A 23,302-nucleotide genomic window follows, 5' to 3' on the forward strand; every position below is an offset into this window, starting at 1 on the left:
GTGATCCAAATGTAAATAAAAGGGTGGCCGACCCACCATAATACAGACAGTAGATGTCACATAGAACTGGTGTGCATCATCTGAAAGCTGGGAACCTGAAGATTAATTTGAGATGCAGCTCAGCACTGTGTGTCAAGTTATTCTAGATCAGAAATAAAAAAAAAAATGGATTAATAAATCAATGAATTGAAATAAATAGTGAAGGTGTATAAGGGCTTAAAACATTATGAAAGAAGTATATGATGGTCATCCTCATGCTCTATTATGTTTCATAAGTTGCAGCAATTTTGGGGTTGATACCATTTGTTACACAGATTTGTTGCTAAATTTAACCATTTTTTTTACCACTCAAGAATTAATAAAAATGATCAATAATCCCTCCAAAATATCACATTAAGACACCAAGACCTTGAGGAACACCGTAGTAAAAGCCATGCTGTGATTTGGAATAAAAAAATGTTGACATTTTTGCAAGAATTGCATATTTCGGCGATTGGATTCTGTTGTGTAAACTGCTCAGAAACCCCCTTATTGTCGATCTAGCTAGTAAAGCCATCCATCCTCTGAATGCTCTAGGTCTCTAGTTTGTGGCTGTAAAGTTTCATGAGGCTGTGATTATCCTAGAGGTCACCACAGGTCATTTTATACAGGGAGGTCAAATTTCAAGAAATGGTTTCACTACAATGAAATGTCTGCTATGGGGACTAACATCTTCACACATGAATACAGTTGAGCTCATTGGATCCACAAGAGTCTCAGCTTTACAGTGATACTCAATTTATGTAATTCCAAGACTGTTTAGGGACCCCAGTATGCAGAAATATTCCAATACACCATTTTTAGAATAGGCGAATATATCACATTTATACTGCATGGAAGCTATTTTAGTTTATTTTCATGTTTCTGGTGTTGTTAAAGGGGCTGTTTGGATCAGTAATATTGCTGCATATGATGTCTGAAAATATGCCTCTAATAAACTACAATGTAACTTGAGGCTATAATGAGCGTTGGTGCTGAGCTGGCTGACTTAACACATGGAAACTTTCTCACCTCAGCCGAGTGCTCGCTGACCTTTCCTTCCATTTTTGACACTAGTTGTAAATTCTGCGTACGGTCACGAGCTTCTTGGTCTTATTGACTGTAAAGTCTCTGCCGTGGTCAGTGAGAGGCGGCTCATCAGCTTCTGTTCGACTGCTTATATAAGAAGGATTACATCAGGGCGGCTGTGCCCTGGACAGGAAGCTCCCGCAGCCATGATCTCAGCAACATTCATGACCTCCATTCAGCGCAGTATCTGTTCCACAGAAACAGAAATGTCTCACACGCATTCTATTAATTTCCTCCACATTTGAGTCTTTAGTTCTTAATACTGACACAACATATTATTCATACTTTAAAAACGGACCTCCAGCAGGCGGCCGCAAGAGATTGTTGTTTGCGTGATCCTGTTTAAATCCATCTAAAATAAAAACCATAATTGCTAGAGCGTTCATTCTTTTTGCAGCAGAAAGCTAAAGCTTCTGTCTTGTGCGTCATCACGTTGTACGCTCGTGATGACGTCATTAGGTTACGTTGTGTGCGGTACAAAACATGGTGAAACACACAGTCACGCCACAGTATTGCCCCGTATTAAAAGCAGTGGGAGATCATTGTTTGCATGATCCTGTTTAAATCAATGTAAAATAAAAAAACATAATATCCAGAGCATTCATTCCAAGCAAATGTTTTGTTTTTGTTTGTTTTTTTTAAATGAAAATTAGTCAATATTTTTGACTTCTTTTAGTTGAGTAATTGATTAAATGTCTCAAACTGGACTCCAGTTGATTCTGCTTTAGCGTTGTGTTACGTTTCATCCAAGGCAGGGATGTAACTAGACCCATGATAGACCCATAAGATAAGATAAGATTAGATAAGATAAGCCTTCATTAGTCCCACACTGGGGAAATTTGAGTTACAGCAGCAAAGGGGACAGTACAAACAAAAGGCCTCAGTAAAAAACAAGATATAATATTTAGTAAACAATAAAGATATAATGGATAAGTAAACCATAAAAAAAGACAGACAGAATTAATGGCTGGGTTCACATTATTGCACATATGACATCATAGAATTTTGATATTGCTAAATATTGTATGGATATTAATATTACTGTAATTTTAAATTATATTAGTCCAGAATCCTATTTCCAAAACATGATATGTTACCGGTTCTTAAAAGGTGGCGATTTGATGTGATTATCTAAATCAAATGAGAGGAAGATACAGCTTTAAGGAATGATAACTTCAGTCCATTTAAATTATATAGACCTACAGTATAACCAGATGCTCTCTAATCATAGCGCATGACATCATATGACAGATTTTTATTAGATATTGTAATGGACTGAGCCTATAGATATTGAGAAAAGTGCTGTAAATCAGTTGCTGTTTGGTACAAACACCAATTCTGACTTTTTTTCTTCTGTATTTTTTGACGGCTTCCTCCAAGAAAATGAGCTCTGGTTGCATTTCCAGTTTAGAGAACGGTACACTTGTCAATAGGAATTGGTTGTGTAACTGGTTTCAAAGGGATCTTTTCTGCTACTGTGAGAACCTGTTGAGGCATGTTTGTACATTATGAAATTGTCGTGGGCTGATGATGACAAATCCCAGTAGTCACATATTTCAGAGATGTTATTTGTTTAATCATTAGGCACATGGCTACAGGCTTGTGCTAACTTGTGTAACATTCAGTGTTTACAAGTAATTTGTATTATCAATTAATCTGACAATTTTTTTCTACATTAATTGATTAATACTTTGGTCTATAAAATGTCAGAAAATAGTGAAAACTGTCCATCCCAGTTTCTCAAAGCCCATATTCACTATGATATGACATAAAATTTGAGAGGCCGAAAACAGCATTTTCTGCCATTTTTTCAAGAAAAATTACTTAAACTTTAATTAATCTATTATCAAAATAGTTGACGATTATTTTTCTGTCGATCAGCTAATCAGACTAATCGTTGCAGCGCTACTCTTTGGTGTAGTCATCGGTAAATACAACAATATAATGTTAAAGGCTACACAAGATCTTTCTCTATTATTATATTATTGTGTTGTATTGCTTTTTTCCCTTCCCATGGCCTCATTAGAAGATTCTGCCGTTAAGTTTAAAGAATGCAGTAAATGTCTCCTATTCAGTCTCGTGTTGTACCAAATATTGACATACTGTAGATACACATTTACATTTAAATCTTTAAATATCTTGTTCTTCCCTCTGATCTTCTCCACTGCAGAGATGAACAGACACCACTACTCGCTTTACGTTCACAACTGCAGGCTGATCCTCCTCCTTCGCCAGGATCCCACTGAGGCCGAGAACTACAAACCAGCCGAGTTTCACTGGAAACTCGACCAGGTCAGCTGCTGCTTCTGATACCAAACTTTGTGTTTAAGAGTTTTAGAGAATGATCGACTGTGCTGCATCATATTTTGCTAAGAGTAAGAGAAGTCACGATACCACGATTCTCGATGCCAATTCAATGCCAAGGTGAAAAACAAAAGAAAACAATAAATACTCCTTTAAAGGAGCATACTGGTTTTTTTTTAGGAAGTTAAACAGGTCATAATTCTCTCTCTAATATCTATTTTATATTGCTGTGAAAACATCTCCTTAAAAACTGGATTTATTCACATTTCTCACCAAAAACTACATTTTACAAGATTACAGTTGAATGCATCACAATAATGTTAGAATTTACCTTTGTCCCATACTCATTTTTACTGAATGGAGCCTGAACACATCATAATGTACTAACAGCTAACGCTAACTAGTTCTCGTCCTGCCGATTTCAACACAGATTTGTTGTTCACAATGAAGCATTATTAGGGAAAAGATAGGGTGCATTCCCTGGATAGTGAGTTTACTGCATATTAAACACATTTTTATCGTCCCCGGGACGTTAGTCTCGAGACCTGATCCCCGGTACATGTGGTACTGTAGAAAAATGAGTACCGTCATGTTTTCCGAATTTTGGCATCGAGTTGGTACCCAAGTATTGGTTCTCGTGACATCCCTAGTAAGAGTAAGTGTCAGCTCTTCATTCCCTCTGTTGTGTTCTTCTCAGGCGTGTGACAAAGAGTGGCATCACTATGTGCTGAATGTGGAGTTCCCCACTGTGTCTCTGTTTGTGGATGGAACCACCTTTGAGCCCTTCCTGGTTACAGAGGACTACCCGCTGCACTCCTCCAAGGTGGAATCTCAGCTCACCATTGGTGCCTGCTGGCAAGGTAAACTCCTCAATTCATGTTTAAGAGGAATGCTGTTTAAATTAAATGAGCCATAATTATCTTGTTACAAACGAGTCTGAAGCACAAATGCTTCGTAAAGAAAGACGTGAATCTCTCTTAAAAATGTTTTCTGTAAAATTTTGTACGACGGAGTATTAGGGCAACATCGACGAAAAAAAAAAATCTGAGATTTCTAGAATAAAGTCATAATATTACGAGAAAAAAGTCGTAATTTAATGAGAATAAAGTCATACTATTTCAAAAAAAATTGTAATATTACGATAATAAAGTCATAATTTTATGAGAAAAAAAAGTCATGTCCTCCTCCACAAAAGAGGTAGTTTCCCCATCAGGTCTGTGTGGTTCTTTCAGCGGAATAAACGCAGTTTCTTGCACAATCTTTTCAAGGTCCTGATACTGATGATAATGTGGTGCTGATGTGACAAAAGATTAAATATTTGGTTATTTGTGAAACCTAAACTAAAGTATAACTTCACAAGATGCTCCAAGTTCCTCATTTTCACACAGCTGCTCTATTTCCCCTCTAAAATAACACGTAAAATTACTAATTTATAATATTACGACCTTATTGTCATAATATTATGACTTTTTTTCTCTTAAACTTATGACTTTATTCTCATAATACAACATTTTTCTCATAAACTTATGACTTTATTCTCATATTACAACTTTTTTTCTCGTAAACTTATGACTTTATTCCTATAATATTACGACTTTTTCTCGTAAACTTCTGACTTTATTCCTATAATATTACGACTTTTTCTCATAAACTTCTGACTTTATTCTCATAATATTACGACTTTTTTTCTCATAAAGTTATGACTTTATTCTCTTTTTCCCTCAATGTGGCCCTAATACTCCGACGTAATTTTGCTAATTTTTGGTGACTAAAATAGTAGAAAGATGATTATATTTGTTGATTAGAGCTTGTGTAAAACAGTAGCGTGCATGTTATTTTAATAACTCTTTGTTAGATTCTCAAATGATGCTCCATGGCGTACGTATTTAGCATCTGAATCTCTGCTACAGATCCTCAACCTTCCTCCCTGTTCTCTCCCTGCTCTCTTTGTTTCTGTCCTTTACAGACAACTCAGGACATGACAATGACACTGAGTCAGTCTCTGAGCCAAACACCTCAGGTTGCTCTAATCTTTCCCTTACTCCTCAAATACGTCCCATTTGTCCACAACGTCCCACCACGCTAACTGCATCCTCATACCATCTCGACTAGAACGATTCTCACACATTCTAGATGCAGAAAGATTTGTTTTTGTTCGGAGCATGATGCAGAATGGATGAGTGTGATTTTTAATGCTGCCCGCATCATATATTATTTTGCCGTTTTCTTCATTCTCCATTTATACACTCGTCTCACTGCAGCAGCCAGGTTTTCCACCACACCCTGAGCAGCAGAAATAGACATATAATGAGCACAAAACTCTGACTTGGCTGCAGCCTTTTAACCGTGCTGGCTCTTCTTTCAGAACATGACCTTTGGGTCAGAAGCAGTAGCTGCTTCATATCAGATAACAGAGCTGCAGCAGCACACACACACACACACACACACACTGGATGACTGTGTGACCTTGAGATGTGAAGGTCCAGGTTTGACTCTGCAGTGGCGCAGACTTATTCTTGTTACGGTCCAGCAGGAAGATGTGATTGTTTCACTTCTCATTCGGCAGGATCGATGCACATCACAGCGACACTGAAATACTCCGTTATATTAATATTTCAAGGCTCATCATTTTTGTGTATTCTGAGCATGTTGCAGTCCTCAAGATGGTTCCATTCTTTTATGAAAATGAGCTGACTAAAGAGGATACATTTCACCATTATCTTATGATAATCCCCCTTCTTTAAGTTTATTTTGTTTCTGTTGATGTAATTTTATTTTCCACAGTTAAGGCCTTTACACACGTTACATGCGTTTTTTCCGCACTTCAAAGTTAACGTGATAATAACTCGGGTTTTTTTTTTTAGCGAATCACGATCCTAATAATCGGTCACGTGTCTTGAAAACGATGACATCATCTAAAACACGTGCACGTCGCATCAGGTCTTAATGGTAGAAACCCGCAAGCGTTGCACCCGGTCTTAAAGGTATAAACACACAAATGTAGCAACCGGTCTTAATGGGATAAAGCAGCATATTTGCCCACTCCCATGTTGATAAGAGTATTAAATACTTGACAAATCTCCCTTTAAGGTACATTTTGAACCGATAACATTTTTTTATTAATTTGCGATTAATCACAAATATCTATGGACAATCGTTCAATTAATCACGATTGAATATTTTAATTGATTGACAGCCCTAATTTTTTTGAACTGTTGTTTTTGCCATGAATACTTTCACACAGAATGTGAATATTACACAGCAAAAAAGCGACGAAAGGTCCATTTTCCTGAGCTTTCGCACCGCGAATAAAGGCATCCACCAATCATGTTGTGCGGTACGGACATATTCAAAACATACACTGTATGTACAACAACACAGAGGCTCCGTAGTCCGAGCCAAGACAGTAAACTATATTAATCACAAAGGCAGCGCAGACCAGATCCACTCCTTCCCTTCTTTCCTTTCACATTAAAACCCCTACCATATACACTGCGTCACTGTTTCAGATGAAAATTCCCTCAGAACTGGGGTCAGAACAGGTTTTGGCTGTACAACATCTTACCTCAGACCGACTACCAGGTGCTGGATCTCTCTCTGGGTGCTCTCCAGGTCGTTGGCCCTCTGCCTGCACGAATCTATTCAAACTTTTTTATTGAAAAAGTGTTGAACCGTCGCAAATTCGCATCGCTGCCAGTGTGTGAATATTCTAGATGCGTAACATTCGCGGGCGAGTATTTCGCGTTTTTCGTGTCGTTTATTCGTCCGGTGTGTAGAGGCCTCAAGGCAGCGGTTCACCCTGTTAATGCAGATGTTGCATGCATAAGGCGTGTACACGCTCATCCATCATCCTCCCGTCTCCCTCACTGAGCCTTCAGGCCTTGTAAGGGCCCACATACTAACTTGCATGAACGCCATTCAGCTTTGCACATTGAGACAGCATGCTTGAATCAGCAGCCCAGAAATGGGGAAGTCTGCTGAATGTACACTTGAATAATTTTTGTGTATGTGTTACTGTTTTCGTCTCCTCTTCACTATCCCTGACGTGCCCAGGCGGAAATGCTCGGATGGCTCAGTTTTTCCGAGGGAACCTGGCGGGGCTGATGATCCGCTCCGGCAAGCTGGAGAACAAGAAGGTGATCGACTGTTTGTACACCTGTAAGGAAGGACTGGACGTGCAGCTGCCCGAGGAGGTAGCTTCAGCTGTCAAGGTGAGGAGAGCGCAGCGTTTTAGAGACACAAAACACGTATATCTGGGCATCAAGAAGACGGTCTAAGACAGTGGTTGCAAACATTTTAGGCTTGTGATCCTTGTGGGGGAAGCAAAGTGGACTCTCTTTTTTTTGTTGGTATTCGTGTCCAACATGAAGGTTACAAGATATTTCTTAGGACATTGTCATCCACCCACCCTGTATCTCCATGACTAAATAAATGATACAAACAACAAAGATACAAAGCAGCAGTGCCGTACAAAGAGGGAGGTTTGTCAGGAACAAGTCTTGGCATCCTGAGAGTCTGAATATGACTCGTTCGTAGCCTGCTATGTTGGACCTTAGTTCTATCCGGTGGTCAAATGACGAGGATGTGACTGTTTTCCGTTGTCTCACGATAATTTGGCAAACCTGTCAACATAGCCAGTTGGATCCACAGTTTACTGAAACCATGTATCTGCAGTTATATGGGGATAAGAAACATATCCTAGGAGGCGTTTTCCACACGTTTTTATATGCGGCATGTGCCCTTACAGTATATCAACCTAAAATTGACCATTGCAGCTGTATGGTTAACATTGACAGGTTTAGACAATCTTGCCTCAAATCAAGCAGTCAACTTGATTTCGTCTCTCAGGTTGAGTTCAACCCCAACCAGTCCTCTCTGACCGTGGAGGGCGACGACATTGACGCCTTCGACAAGGTCATGCAGCACATCTCCTACCTGAACTCCCGCCAGTTCCCGACCCCCGGCATCAGGCACCTTCGCATCTCCACCACCGTCAAGTAAGTGGCAAAAATACTTCTTCACCAGTTGTTATTATCTGGTGTCAGCTCATCTGTCAGTCACTGGTTCTTTCTGCCTGATAGACATTCAGAGAGGGTTCGTCTCTCTGCTTTAAATGTATGGACGGTTTCATGAGGTAAAATGGAGGTCAAGAGGTTTTTACTGAATTTCCATATCAAAGAGAATAGACCTGAAATGTTCCAGGGTTGGAGAATGACTGCATTTTGTTTTTCACTTCTCTTTGATGTAGAGTTTGTGATGTATTCAGAGACTGAATAACAAAACAGCATTACATTTACAGACGATGCATGAAAAGAATGTATAAAGACTTCAGGTTTCTGCTGAGTCTCCTCTAAGATCAGCTCCAGTTAGTGTTGCAGTTTAACATTTCCTCTTATTTGCATAAATATGCATCAATGCAGTTTTATTGGGTGGACTGAGCAATTACACCAAATGAAGAATTTTCCTTCAGTTTCATACATCTAAATAAAAGTAGAGGAAGCACGGTAATGAGCAATTTATATGTGGAGTTGCATTCACGGTGAAGCAAATTTTTTTTTTTAGCTTGTAGGTTTTTTCTCCGCACCATTAAGTACACCTGTTTACAAATACTAGACGAGAATATGTTCCTGTGTTTTTATGTTTCCTTTCATAGTATTTCTTAGTACCTACTACATATCTGACCTGTTGGAGCACATAAAACTGCACACAATTACTCCTGAATAGAGATTCAAAAATTGCTCTTCAGCCATTTCTATCAGACCAATTTTATTACTTCGCAGCTTTTAGAGATTCTCAGGTGATAATCTTCTAGGGTGAAACAAGTTTCCTTTTCCATTGTTGAAGTCCAGGAGCCAGATGAACACAGAGAAGCCAAAAACCCCACAGAGGAAGTGGTATTTATAAAGGAAGAATGTGCACGCCTCACGCATACTTTAGTCCAGAGGCCTGTACTACGAAGCGAGTTCAACATACCCAGAGTATCTTCTAGTTATCTGGCTTAACTAACCCTAACAAACAAGATCACGCTAAGCGGTCCTACGACGCTAGTTATCAACTCAGTAAATCAACCCAGGGTTTCTCAGTCTGGATATGAGCGTGTTCACATGAACGGGGCGGTGTCTGCAGTTTATGACCAATCACAGGCATGGACAAGTCTACAGACTTGCAGGTGGAGCGGCACATCTTACAAAGGAAGAGCAAACTATATTAGACAAATACGAAGAAGTTAAACACATAATTCAAACTAAAAGTAACACAGTTGAAGCTACTAAATGCAGGAAGAACAGCTGGCAAAAGAAAAAACTCCTGATGTGTGAATGCGTAAATTAACAGATTTATTAATTTAACGGAACACTCAAAAGTCAGATTTAGTCGTCTAGATAAAAATAGCTTTACGACATGTAATGGATGAATGAATTACACCTAATTATGCCCATTATCAAAGTTGCGGCGTGTGTTATTATTTCATCCTTCTTTCAGCTGCGTCCCCGTCTCTGAAACGGACTGAAAAGAAAGTAAAAAAATAATTATAAAAACATAATTCAAAGCGGTAAACACCCACAGCATCCAGCCAGCTGTCCTTCTTGCATCTGTCAGTTTAAACTGTGTTGTTTTTAGTCTGGATTATGACTTAAACTTCTTCGTATGTGTGTAATATTATCATACGATCACCGCACTGAGCTCTGATTGGTCAATAGGCGGTGCTTTTATACGAGCTGATCTCTTGTCTGGAACATAACCTGCTCCGGAGCAGGTTAGCTGTTCAGCATATTTTACCATGGCGATCTACCCCGGTAAGAAGAGAACCTCCTTCGTAGGACGGAAAACCCAGAAGGGTTAACCCTGAAGTTACCTCGCTAACCACAAATCCTGCTTCGTAGTCCAGGCCTCAGGCGTGCAAAAGGTTTTAGCTGATAGCTGCAGGTGATACGATGAGGAGATGGAATATAAGTGGAGAGACAATGTTTTTAGGTTGTTTGCCAATAAGACTGATTGTGTTATTACTTTTATAACAGCTACAACTGTAGCCAAAGGTATCGTGTTTTCAGGTTGTCCGTCTGTCCATCCGTCCGCAACATCCGTCCTGTTCTCGTGAAAGCGATATCTCAGGAACGCTCTGGAGGGAATTTGATTACATCTGGGCACAAACACTGTGGGAGGAATTCTTCAACCAGGCCAGATGGTTTCATGTCTTTAGCCACATTAATTAATAAGTTCAATAAAGACAAACTTTAAAAATAAAAACAGACTTCAGGATTCGATATGAATAGATTTACTGTAGATCAGACAGGATACAATTAATATGGCTATATATATAACTTTGGGTGTGTAAATGAGACTTGTGCGCGTGCACCCAGTTCCCCAATGATAGAGATTTATAAAGCAGGATCCGGCGTTTGTGCAGCTTTATAAATCTAACGGAAATAATGCGTATGCATATTTCTGTCTTTGTGCGTACACGCGGTCTCGATGCTTTGATGTTTTATGTATCGCACTTTGAATTACCTCGTTGCTGAAATGTGCTAAATAAATAACTTGTCTTGCCTTTAGCCGTGAATCTACACAGAGCTTTATGCACCTGGCCCCCGAATTTATTCACTTTCATTTGTCACGTTTGCTCTGAAGCTGTAATAGTCCATCTTTAAGTGTTTTGTCTTTCCTCATCGCCCTGCCTGAACTGGACACATTAGATTATGGAGGCAAGGCACATTCAAAATGCACCTTTTTTCTTTCAAAGCAGAGGGAGAACCAGCAACTTTATCAAAATAAAAGAACTAGTTTCCCAGGTATTCACACTGAAATCTTCCCACAGATGCTTCAACGAGGAGTCCTGCGTGACGGTGCCAGATGCCGAAGGTTATGTGATGGTGCTGCAGCCCGAAGAGCCCAAGATCAGCCTGAGCGGCATCGACCACTTCGCCCGCAGCGCTGCCGAATTCGAGAGCCAGGAAGGTGTGACGCTGTTCCCCGAGCTACGCATCGTGAGCACCATCACCCGCGAGGTGGAGGCCGACACCGAGTCTGAGGCGGCAGAGGGAGCTGATGACGACCCTACGGGTGAGAGCACATATGTCCCCTACGTTAACTCCAGATAATGTAGATATAGTTAACCCATTTTTCAGTGGATTAGTTGTGTTGTTCGCTGCTCATCCTCTGATTTATATACACTGCCTCATCTGTTGCCTGGGTTGAATTACCTTAAACACTGAATGTACAGTTGATAGTGGTGTAGATGTACAGTAGCAGGTGATGGTGAGGATTATGCCCGTGAGGCTGAAGGGATTGGACAGACAGAGCGAGGGAGGAAAGAGATAAGTTGTTTACCACTTTGTGGGAGGGGCAGTGACCAGCCAGCCATCTGTCAGGCGCGTATACGACCTAAGACGAGGAGAGACAATAGACGTGACATAGATACGGGGGGAGATACAGTGGCCTGTGGTGAACAGCAGGCCATATGGGACAAAAGGGCTTTACGGAGATCTGTTGCTATTACCTGCTGCCCCACCTTCATCAACCAACAGACAAGAGATGTCACAGAGTAAGAATCACGTAATAGCAGCTTCCACTGAGTCAAACGGTGCAAACTGGATGTGCACGGAATAAGTAAAATGAAGAAGACAGGCTGCCTCAGCTGGACTATTCAAATCTAGTAAAATGAAAGGTGCTATTGACAACATTGATAACATTCAGCCACTAGATGTCACATTCTCCATCCCCCTGTTCCATTGCATTTGCTTTACAACAAGTCGTTGCCAGACACTTACCATCAATCTCAGCCATTTATCCGTTTTTTTCCACTCTAACTGGCAACCCAGAGATTCCAACGTCGTTTTACTGTTGGCTCACAAGCCTTGTTAGAAGTGGAAACTGAACATCTTCCACAGAGATAAACAAAGCTTTCATTTTTGACCCGCCAAAATGTTTTAAAACAATTAATTCACAATCTTAAATTATTTTTCAGGAAAAAGCCATATCTTTATGCACCTTTCTAAAGGCTCTGTGGATGTTTTTGTTTTTTTGTTTTTTTTTTAATTCATCTACATAAAAGTGTTGACAGACAAATGAGTGGCAGACAAAAAAAATGCTTAGCGAAAACAGTTAATTTCAGACCCTGCTCGAAGGTGTTGAGTTAGAAAGAAGTGATCTTACCAGCCCTCTGTAACCACATCTCTGCTTGAAGCTAGCGCATGGATTTATAATAAGACCTGGATACGGCACAATACGCATCACAATGTAAAGTCTATGGGCCGAGTGGGAGAAACACTACTGCGCATATTCAGTGGATCGCATAACCCGGAAGTAAACCCGGAAGCTAGAAAACTTTTTTGGCACCATCTTGGCGTACGATATCCAGTCATTATTATACATCCATGGGCTAGCTGCTCGAGGTTGCATTAGCTGCTACTAGCATAATACATCCTAATCTCTGTCAGCAATGGGGTTGCATTGTGGGTAATTTAGGTGGCAGGTTTCGACAAGGAAGAAGAATGCATCGAATACAAAAGACGATATCTCTGGTTCTGCTGCATCGATTTGATTCATATTTATTTAAACTGTCCATCGTGAGTCCGACATGTTATATAGGAGTGCTCCTTTAACACTAACAACATTACAGGCTCAACGGACAATCCTACATTTGAGAACAGCTCCTCTTTCTAAATCTTTTTTTCTCCGTTGTTCATTCAGTCCAAGAGACAGTGGTGTCAGAGGAGATCATGCACAACCTGGACACGTGTGAAGTGACCGTGGTGGGAGACGAGCTGGACGGGGAGCACGAGGGCCTGGAGGTGGACATGTCCCAGCTGCAGCAGCGTAGCCTGGAGATGAGCTCCTCTAACCTGGGCCTCGTCATCACCGGTACACAGACACACAGAGCGAACTAGCACACAGCGATGATATAATGAGAGCTTTACATAAGATTCTTTGTTCAATACAGACGCCTCACATAAACAAATAAAAAATATGTAACCATATGTACATGTGTAGGTATTTAAAGTTTACTAGAGCATTGGTCCCAACCTGGGGCTCCAAAGCTTCACAGGGGGGTCCTCAGGCCTTCATGATTTTAAGGGGTGTAAGAAATAATTTACAGTTGACCTATATCTCAGCATTTCATTCACTTCTGTGAAGAAAACTAAATGAAATTGTTATTTTTAAAGCTTGGATTATCATTTAATATATAAACAGGATAAGGGCACGGTACTGCATTAGAAAAGTACACAGTTTAAACAACCAAAGACCTAATGGCTGAGGAAAACACTGAATTTGTCAAAAAAAGAAGCCTATTAAGTAGGAATGATTATTATAAATTAAAAAATATGTACACAATACAGACAGAAATGTATTAAAAGTCCTAAAAATAACAGGAAAACTCATCTCTTATACATTATTCACGGGAAACAATCTGCTCAATATTCATCCAAATCACTCGTTTTACACAAACTTCCTGCAGTTATTGTGCTCACTATTTGGGTTAATTGTACAGTTTATCAGTTGCCCTGTACTGTTATTGTTATGCATTGAATATAATATGAAATATCTATAAAATATGTCTGTTAGTCAGGGGTGATCAGTTTACTCAATAATAGAAAAAGGGTCCCTTAAGGAAAAAGGATGGGACTGAAGTCAGAGTAACCAAATCTAGCGTCTCTCAGGGTCTCATTTTTACATTTCTAAATTATCTTAAAGCCACAATCTTTTTACAAACATGAGATTCCACAACAATACTCTACTTCAGAGAGCTTTTCTGACACTTTCTCTGTGTGCTCCAGGTGTGAACACCATGGCCAACTACGAGCAGGTCCTGCATCTAATCCGTTACAAGAACTGGCACACCGAGGCTCTCTTCGACAGGAAATTCAAACTGGTGTGCTCCGAGCTCAACGGTCGCTACATCAGCAACGACTTCAAGGTCGAGGTATGACTGAGCATTTTGTCAGCTACGTCACATCACAGTGTGACGCATCCACATCAGAGAGGAGTGCCAAGCAGGGCCCTGATGTTATCGTCTCCTTGCAATACTTGAAGCTAAAATGGAGATCTGTTGACAACATTTTGTGACATTATACATGTGCGTTACTGTTTTTGTTTCTTTTATTCTTTCTAGGTGAATGTAATCCACACAGCCAATCCTGTGGAGCATGCCAACAATGCCATTGTGCAGCCCAACTTCATTAACCCCGTGCATCACGCCTCTGTGGATCTGTCTGGTCACAACCTGGTCAACGCTCACCAGGCCTCAGGTACTGACGCATTAAAAATAAATTAAAAAAAACAACAATACAGAATGTTTCTGTCATCGTCCTTTGCATCATACAAACCAAGACTGTGTCCACTTTTTTTTTTTTTTACCTCTACTGAAGCATATCTATCTTGCCCGGTTCAGACTACACGATATCAGCCCGATTATAGCCCCCGACACGGCCGTCGTAGGGTGTCGACTCGGATCGGGAACGATAAATGAGTGTCGTGTGCGAAAATAGATTGTTTTATCTCGTGTAGTGTGTCACAGTACTCGACAACCGATGCAGCGTCTGGTACGCCTCACGATGTCCCGACAGAAAGTCCAGCATGTTTGATTTTTTTTCCACAATGTGTTTTGACTGGCTGAGCCCAGATGCACACAGCTGTAAACAGAAGCACATGGCTACTTATTATGCAGAATGATGTCATCGGACCTTCCCTGAGCAACTGTAAGCCCGTATATTAAGACGGCGGTGCCGGGAGACTGCGTATTGTCAGAACAGGGGACTGACGTGTAGTCTGTCATGTGTCGCTGTCGTCTAATCTGACATAGTGACCATCGTAACCGTCAAAAATATCGTGTAGTCTGATCCTGACATAAGACAACAGTAAAGTCGTTTTGTTGAACTGGTCATCATGTTAAAGGACACAAAAACAACACAACACTGACTCTTCTAGTTTTTATACATGTAGAGATTGTTTACAGCTCACCTAAACACAAACTTTCAGGCATCATGATATATATTTTACAATCACTTCATGAAAAATGATTCAACTGTTGCCTTCTGAAACTTCACCGAATTGCAGCATTTTTTTTAAAGAGCTTTTTTTCCTTTCCTTTGGTGTTAATAATATCTAATTGTTATTATTTTGACAGATATTGCAATTGTGGTACGATTTGCGATATAACATATTAAAACTAGTGTGATTTTTACGGGGATCTGTACCAAACAAAGATGTTTTCTAAAGTCAAAATAATACGATGTGTATGCCAGGACATCTCTGCAGCAACACAATATTTAATTTAAAATGGTATTTTGTCACACATTTCACCTTTAACAAATACTGAGATTTCCTCCTCATCCGGCCATATTGCGATTTCGATAAAATTTAGATTCATTGTGCAGCCCTATTTAGTGTGTTATATCGTTTTCTTTGTGCATTTAAAAGGTCTGCAAAGTTACAAAGTCCACGACAAAGGGAGTTACTCTCCCCCACAGAAACACTGTTCCTGAACCTTGCTCTAAGTCCCGCCTTTTCTTCCGTAACATGGTGATGTCACCAAGTAACACATTTGTATAATACTTGCCTAGCGGCTAGTTTGACGGTTAGAGCGGAGCTGGAGCGGAGTCCAAAGAGTTTGGTTCGGTTGACCAATCACACAGGTCAGGACAGGAGCTCAAACAGAGCGTTTCAGACAGAGGGTGAAAAGCTGCAGCACAGCCGGTACGAGAAAAATAAAGCATTTTTTGAGCATTAAAGTGTGTAAACATGTTCTAGTAGAAACCCAAAATACAAGTATGAACCAGAAAATGAGCACAATAGTTCCTCTCTACTACCAAACGTCAGTAATCAAACTAGTAATCTGCTTTAATTGTTGTTGCTGTAGAAAAAGGATGTGGCCTCCGGTGTGGTCAGCATTGCTGGGGATGGATTACAATCTGTTAACCAGAAGTAGGGCACGTGTGAAACACTGGTCAGTTTGGGGATTACACTTGAGTGCTGCCTGTGACATCTGTACACGCAGTGGTCTGAAAACAACCTTTTATTTCCCGGCCTCAGTAATCCTGTCGGGCTGTCAGGCTCACTAAGCCCGCCACGCAAAAAAGAGAGGCCCTTTTACTGCTAACATGGGGCAAAGTGGAGCAGGCTGGAGCGAGACCGGGCAAAGCTATTTATAAAGAAAGACACACACCTAGAGATGCCGAAAGCATTTCATCTGCAGTTTACTGAGGAGCCATTAACATCAGCGCTGCCGGCTCACCGTGAAACTAAAGCCCTTGAAATGTCCTCAGACAGACGAGGACGCTGTGTGTCTCCCCACATGAAGCCACAACGGGGGTTTTTATGTGCAAACTGAACATAGTTTAACCCGTCATTGTGTGTTTGTTTGTTTGCTTCATCCCAGTTGTTCCCAGCGCCGCAACCATTGTCATTGTGGTGTGCGTGAGCTTCCTGGTGTTTATGATCATCCTGGGCGTGTTCCGCATCCGAGCCGCACACCAGCGCACCATGACGGACCAGGAGAGCGGCAAGGAGAACGAGATGGACTGGGACGACTCGGCCCTCACCATCACCGTCAACCCCATGGAGGTAAAAAAAAAAAACACACACAATGAGTGCACATATCTCTGGTGATTAGCCCCGAGAAACCGGATTTCACAACCTCAACAAAATGTGGTCGGGTTTGCAGCCGAGACAGCTTTTCACCTCCTAATGCTCTCTGGGTGATGTTGTGATTGTGGCCTAGTTTAGTCTGAGCTCATGACAGCCCTGTGGGGATGGGGGGGGGAGGGACTTTGTTCTAGATATTTAGGGAGTGTTACCTCGCTAATTAAAATAAAAGATTTATATATCTATATTTAGATTATTTTTGTGGAACCATCTCGTGGAGATTTAGAGCATTTTTGGCCCCAAACAATAAAAGTCCAAAGTGAAAATTTCAAATGAATGAGTCAGCTTGTAGGCAGCATATAAATACTTGCACAGTGGACTCGTGCCTTTTTGAGTCATGTGTGGGCTTGCACCTAATTGTATAATTTTTCTTTGCTGACAGCTAGTCACAATCAGCGGGCTACCTCCGGAGTCTGAAAAAGTGAAGCCAAAGCAGAAGTGCCTTAAACTTGCATTCTTTCTAACAGCCAGCAGGGGGCGACTCCTCCGGTTGCAAAAAGAAATCTGATTGTATTGAAGTCTATGAGAAAATGAGCCTACTTCTCTCTTGATTTATTACCTCAGTAAACATTGTAAACATGAGTTTATGGTCTCAATCGCTAGTTTCAAGTCTTCTTCAATACAGCATGATGTTCATTTAGTAAATTATGGTCCCATTTAGAGTCAAATAGACCATAAAGCAGGGGATGATTTAGGGCGATTGACAGATCGTTACCACGGCGTTGTCCGGTCTGGGGAGTTGTCCGTGTTTTCGCCTTACAACTTTAACTCTTTCACAGCGTGTTTTCAGTTCATCAAAGTTAATTGTAACATTTTGGTCGCCTAAAAATGTCTTATTACACTTAGCGTTCGGTTGTACTTGCAAAAAACCAAGCTGGCGACTGCCGAAATACCGAACTCAAAGCTTCAAAACGGCGGTCCACAAACCAATGGGTGACGTCACGGTGACTATGTCCACTTCTTATATACAGTCTGTGGTCACAATAATCCAGTGACTTAAATCTTAACTTAAAGAGTGACGCTACGTGTCCACAGGGACATTTTTTATCGAGAGGGATCGCCTCGCTTCCCAGCGTTGGACGCTTGATGGGCTGCCGCTAGACACAAGGCACCTGATTGGACGAACGCTTTCCCTCGTGCGCTGCTGCTCCCAGCTTTCAAACCCGGAATGACTTGACTACAACTTGCCCCAAAACTGCATGTGATTATCATAAAGTGGGCATGTCTGTAAAGGGGAGACTCGTGGGTACCCATAGAACCCATTTACATTCACATATCTTGAGGTCAGAGGTCAAGGGACCCCTTTGAAAATGGCCATGACAGTTTTTCGTCGCTAAAATTTAGCGCAAGTTTGGAGCGTTATTTAACCTCCTTCATGACAAGCTAGTATGACATGGTTGGTACCAATGGATTCCTTAGGTTTTATAATTTGATATGATGCCAGTATCTTCACTCTAGCTTTAAAAGTGATCCCGCTACAACCTAAAATCCGCTAGTTGCATTGGTGCATTAAAGAAATTAGTGATGTGTTAATGCGTTATGGTGTTAACTTTGACAGCCCTATTTGACCTCTTCTCACAAACAACCGCACCCTCCTCTCACCCCTTACCCTTTTCTTCTCTGACGCAGACGTACGAGGACCAGCACAGCAGCGAGGAGGAGGAGGAAGAGGAGGAGGAGAGCGAGGACGGAGAGGAGGAAGACGACATCACGAGCGCTGAGTCAGAGAGCAGCGAGGACGAGGAGGGCGCCGAGCCGGAGGACCAGCAGGGGGCCAGCAGACAGCAGCAGCTGGAGTGGGACGACTCCACCCTCACTTACTAAAACACCAACACACACATATATAACACAAGCTCACACACACACACACATCACCAACACACACTCACTGCTCTACACACACACAGACCCCCTCTTCCCCTACAAGGAGCCATGATGTAAAAAAAATAATATACAAAAAAGCAAAAGAAAAGTTCCCTTCAGCGTATCTATATGGTCAAGGCTTTCCTGTTGTTCTCTTAGTGGTGGTACTCAGTGTAGTGTAGTCATCACCGGATTGCTGATTTTTACTGTTTATTTTTTTATTTATTATATTTTAATTCCCAGGAAATCTTGGCCTACATTTGTTCTGAACTGTGTGAGGAAGCCAACCCTGCACTTTTTTTTGTTCTCTCACACGTTAAAGCTTTCAAATGGAGACGTTTTCTCCCCCCCTTAATGTATATTCTTTGCTTTTAGATTCGCTAATCTCACGTATAGCTTTGACTTGAGTTTTCTTGTCCACAGTGAAATGATGCTTTTTAACAAGTAGACCACATTTTCTTTTTCTTTTTTTTAACTTCTTTTTAGTGCATGAGGATATTTTGAGAAGTCATATGTGTAGAGAAATTGCTTTTTAAAGATTTTGTAAATATAAATAAAACCATGTAATTAGTTGGATGTGTTAGTGAAGGCCTACTCAACGGGGTCCAATATCTAAAAATGACGCAGTTCGTAATGTAGAATATTCGTGTCACAACAGGCTGTAGCATGTCGCTAAATTTCCGCAAAAAAAGCTGTTCCCATCACGCTTGTACAAAAACAAAAATGTCTGCTTCATGATGATGAGAAACCCGGGACTGTTGAGCAGAGGTTTCCACGACAAAGTGGCGTCCATTTTTCATTTCTTTTTGCTTTCTCGTAAAGGCGGGACGGGTGGATGGTTTCATACATTGCTTTGCTTTGCTTGCACAGGTGGCGATGCTCGACTCCAGGCGTCAGTGTATTTCATTCCCAATAGATCTCACTGTTGTACAGAAGGGATTTTCTTTTTGTTCAGAGTAATCGTACTCGGAGAAACGCTTAATGTACAAATCGACATTTTCGTGCGGAACGGTACTAGCGCCGGGCCAGCGGGTACTGCGGCGCTGTTGGATCTTGAAATATGGGTACGAAGCGGTGTGTTTGGACGAGTAGAAAGATTTCCTAAAAGCGTTTTTTCGTGCTGCTGACAGAAGTAGAGGGAGGAAGAAAAAAAAAACTACTGAAAGAGCAGATTTATGACAGACAGCTTTTAGTGGTTGATGAGTGCAGTCGCTGGCATTGTTTTGGGGGAGAGAAATTAAATGAAAGTACTTTTTCAGGATTGCTTTGTTGCAAGTTTATTTTCCACGGCGCGGCTATTTAAACCTGAAATAATAAAACATATATTACATTTTTTAAAGCTGTTTTCCTGTTTGCAAAACATGCACCGAACCTTGACGGTTACGACGGCATGTTTTACAAAAACGCTTTAAAAAAATGAATCTTGTTTGAATCTTTAACAATGAGATAATTTTGTTGCCGTAGACCACTAGATTTTATTGTACATGGAACTGTACTGTAGAGTTGTTCTAAGATATTTGTTTACATTTGGTAAACTTCTTTTCCTTCTGGTATTAGTATAAAGCTTATACAATTGATTGGGAAAACGTCTATCTCCTCTCAAGACACTGTTGTCCATCACTGTTGTATATATCTTTCACACTAAACCAGATACACGCTTAAAACTATTTAGTGTTTGTCTCATGTTTTTCGGGTACCAAGTTAAAACCTGCATTTAATTCAAGCAGATCAGATTTTGGTGGCATTATATCGGGATTAGAAATGATCTCGTATTTTGCATGCAAATCTGTTTCCGGAGGCCAAAATTTAATTCAAAAACACATTTCTTTTTTTTGTCGGTTTGAGTCTCACAGTTGTTTCTTCTTTGGTTCAATTAATTTATAATTTTAAATGGAAATGTAGTGAACAGTGACTTGGACTTTTAATAAAACAAAAAGGGGGCCAGGTCTGAGCCGGCTGAGATGGGAGTGCCTTTTTCCGATCATTTTCAAATTAGCAGGTCTAACAAAAAAAAAAAAAAACATTTTATTTGTGGCAATTTTTATTATTATTTTTATTTTTTTTGTATTTTGTTTAATAGACTTCTTTACAGAGCTGGGGATTACATCTTGTTTCAGTTTGTTGTAACGATAGTCCACCGCTAGTTTTATCGAAAAGTGAAAAAAACGTTTTACATAGATGTCATGTGTCCATGTTGATGTGTAGAGGAAGTAGATCCATATTGTATCTTCTATAGATATTGTACTAAAATCATCCACCTTTAAAAAGATGTACAGTACATTACGAACTTGCTTTTGGCAGCATACATGGGAGGTATACTGTTAACCTATTTGTGTATAGTGGAAGGTAATTTTGAACAGCGTCCTATTGCCTGAGTTGTTGAGAAATGATTTTGAGGGCAGCATGAAAAATTCACAAGAGTATAAGCCTGTCGAAATTCTCCGTTTCATTACAAACACTTTAATGTCCACGTTTCATCTACGATTTTTAAAACCGTGGGTCACTGATATGTGCACGCTGACTCTCGAGTCAAGTCCACGGTGACTCCATCACACCATCTCCAGTTTTACTGCTTTCTGATCAGCCCCCCCCCTCTGAGCTAAGTGTAAAGTTGGTTGAATTGAATGTCACTGCCTAAACAAACTGAAATGCAGCCATACTGTAATAACACTAAGATTTAAGGGGAATTTACTTTGCATGAACCACAAAGTTTGTGTACGTTCCATGTGGCGCCGTGAGACAGGAGACACTACTGATTCTCAGATTGTCTGTCTCACGCGTCCCACGACACTCCAGATATATATAAATATATATATATTTTTTGTTTTTCTTTTCTTTTCTTTTAAAAATGTGCTCAAAACTGAAGGCGAAGTTGTCAGAATGCTTCCTTTGTGCTTGTTGGAGCTGCTCTCACTTTTCTACCAATTGGAAGGCAAATTGTAGTGAAGTCGATGCTTGCTCGTAAACAAAAATAAAGGATGATGAGATGGGGTATAACTACTGTCTGCTCTGGTTCTTCTTCCATTCCATCATCACTCGGTACTGTGAGTAGTGTAGACTGTAATGCTGCTGGTTCACACCCTGTGCAGTGATTCTGTGAAAGTGGTTTAAATCTTGAGTGTTACTGTCCTCTGGTGGTGAAAATGAAATTAGGTGAAACTGGTAAATCAAATCAAATGAATACATAAAACTACAACGGAGTATTAGAGCCACACTGAGGGGGAAAAAATACACCTGAGATTTTGAGATTAAAGTCATAGGTTTATAAGAAAAAAGTTGTAATGAGAATAAAGTCATAAATTTAAGAGAAAGAAGTGGTAATATTATGAGAATAAAGTCATAAGTTTATAAAGTAGTTATTTTACATGTTATTTTAGAGGGGAAATAGAGCAGCTGTGTGAAAATGAGGAACATGGAGCATCTTGTGAAGTTATACTTTAGTTTAGGTTTCATAAATAACCAAATACTTCATCTTCTGTCACATCAGCACCACATCATCATCATCAGTATCAGGACCTTGAAAAGATTGTGCAAGAAACTGTTTATTCCGAAGAAAGAACCACAGGAACCTGATGGAGGAACTGACTCTTTTATGGAGGAGGAAATAACTTTTTTTCTCGTAAAGTTATGACTTTATTCTCATAATATTACGACTTCTTTTCTTGTAATATTCTGACTTTATTCTCAAAATCTCCGATTTTTTCCCCTCAAAGTGGCCCTAATACTCCGTCGTATAAGACAAACACCTTTGATTTTATTTAATTTTTTTTACACACATTGAAAGAAACTTCAAAGCTGAATATCAAACATGATTAATGTTGTAAACATTGTGACATTAAAGGACCAGTGTGTAGGATTTCAGGGGATTGATTAGCAGAAGTGGAATATAATCATGTTTTCATCTCTTCTCCGGTTTCCTCCCACAGTCCAAAGACATGCAGGTTAATTGTTGACTTTAAATCTCCCGTATAGGTGTGAATGTGAGTGAATGGTTGTCTGTCTCTGTGTGTCAGCCCTGTGATAGACTGGAGACCTTTTCCAGGGTGTACTCCGCCTTCACCCAATGTCAGCTGGGATCGCCTGGATGGATGGATGTTTTCTAGTGTATAATCACCTGACATTAAGAATCGTTGTGTTTTCATTAGCTTAGAATGAGCCCTTCATATCTACATAAGGAGCAGGTCCTCTTCACGGAGTCCGCCATGTTTCTACAGTAGCCCAGAACGGACAAACCAAACTCTGGCTCTAGAGAGAGACTTTCACGTTTTTACGCCACCTGAAGGCCACCGTAGTTCTCCGACACGCCTGGGAAACTGCGGTAAGGTGAGCCGCAGAGTGCAAAACTGGTACCGCCAGCCGCTTTAAGTAGTGTTATTATGGTATGGATGGC

General features: G+C 40.5%; 1 protein-coding gene across 4 annotated transcripts in view; it reads left to right on the top strand.

The window, feature by feature from the left end:
- The window catches only part of clstn1 (calsyntenin 1), a 57,814-nt gene extending 35,905 nt beyond the window's left edge, over positions 1–21,909 (top strand). For 2 of the 4 annotated variants that reach the window (XM_037772007.1, XM_037772008.1), the window contains 11 exons: positions 3,278–3,399; positions 4,109–4,271; positions 5,378–5,431; positions 7,465–7,622; positions 8,260–8,408; positions 11,225–11,469; positions 13,099–13,269; positions 14,184–14,329; positions 14,519–14,654; positions 16,784–16,968; positions 18,679–21,909. In XM_037772007.1, coding sequence (XP_037627935.1) covers positions 3,278–3,399; positions 4,109–4,271; positions 5,378–5,431; positions 7,465–7,622; positions 8,260–8,408; positions 11,225–11,469; positions 13,099–13,269; positions 14,184–14,329; positions 14,519–14,654; positions 16,784–16,968; positions 18,679–18,873 — 1,724 coding nt within the window. In that variant the 3' untranslated portion in view covers positions 18,874–21,909. The remainder of the gene's footprint in view (positions 1–3,277; positions 3,400–4,108; positions 4,272–5,377; positions 5,432–7,464; positions 7,623–8,259; positions 8,409–11,224; positions 11,470–13,098; positions 13,270–14,183; positions 14,330–14,518; positions 14,655–16,783; positions 16,969–18,678) is intronic. The other 2 variants (XM_037772010.1, XM_037772011.1) reach the window with 1 other exon arrangement.
- Positions 21,910–23,302: the final 1,393 nt, after the last annotated feature.

Source organism: Sebastes umbrosus, chromosome 6 (genome assembly GCF_015220745.1).
Source record: "Sebastes umbrosus isolate fSebUmb1 chromosome 6, fSebUmb1.pri, whole genome shotgun sequence".
NCBI classification, from domain to species: Eukaryota; Metazoa; Chordata; class Actinopteri; order Perciformes; family Sebastidae; genus Sebastes; species Sebastes umbrosus.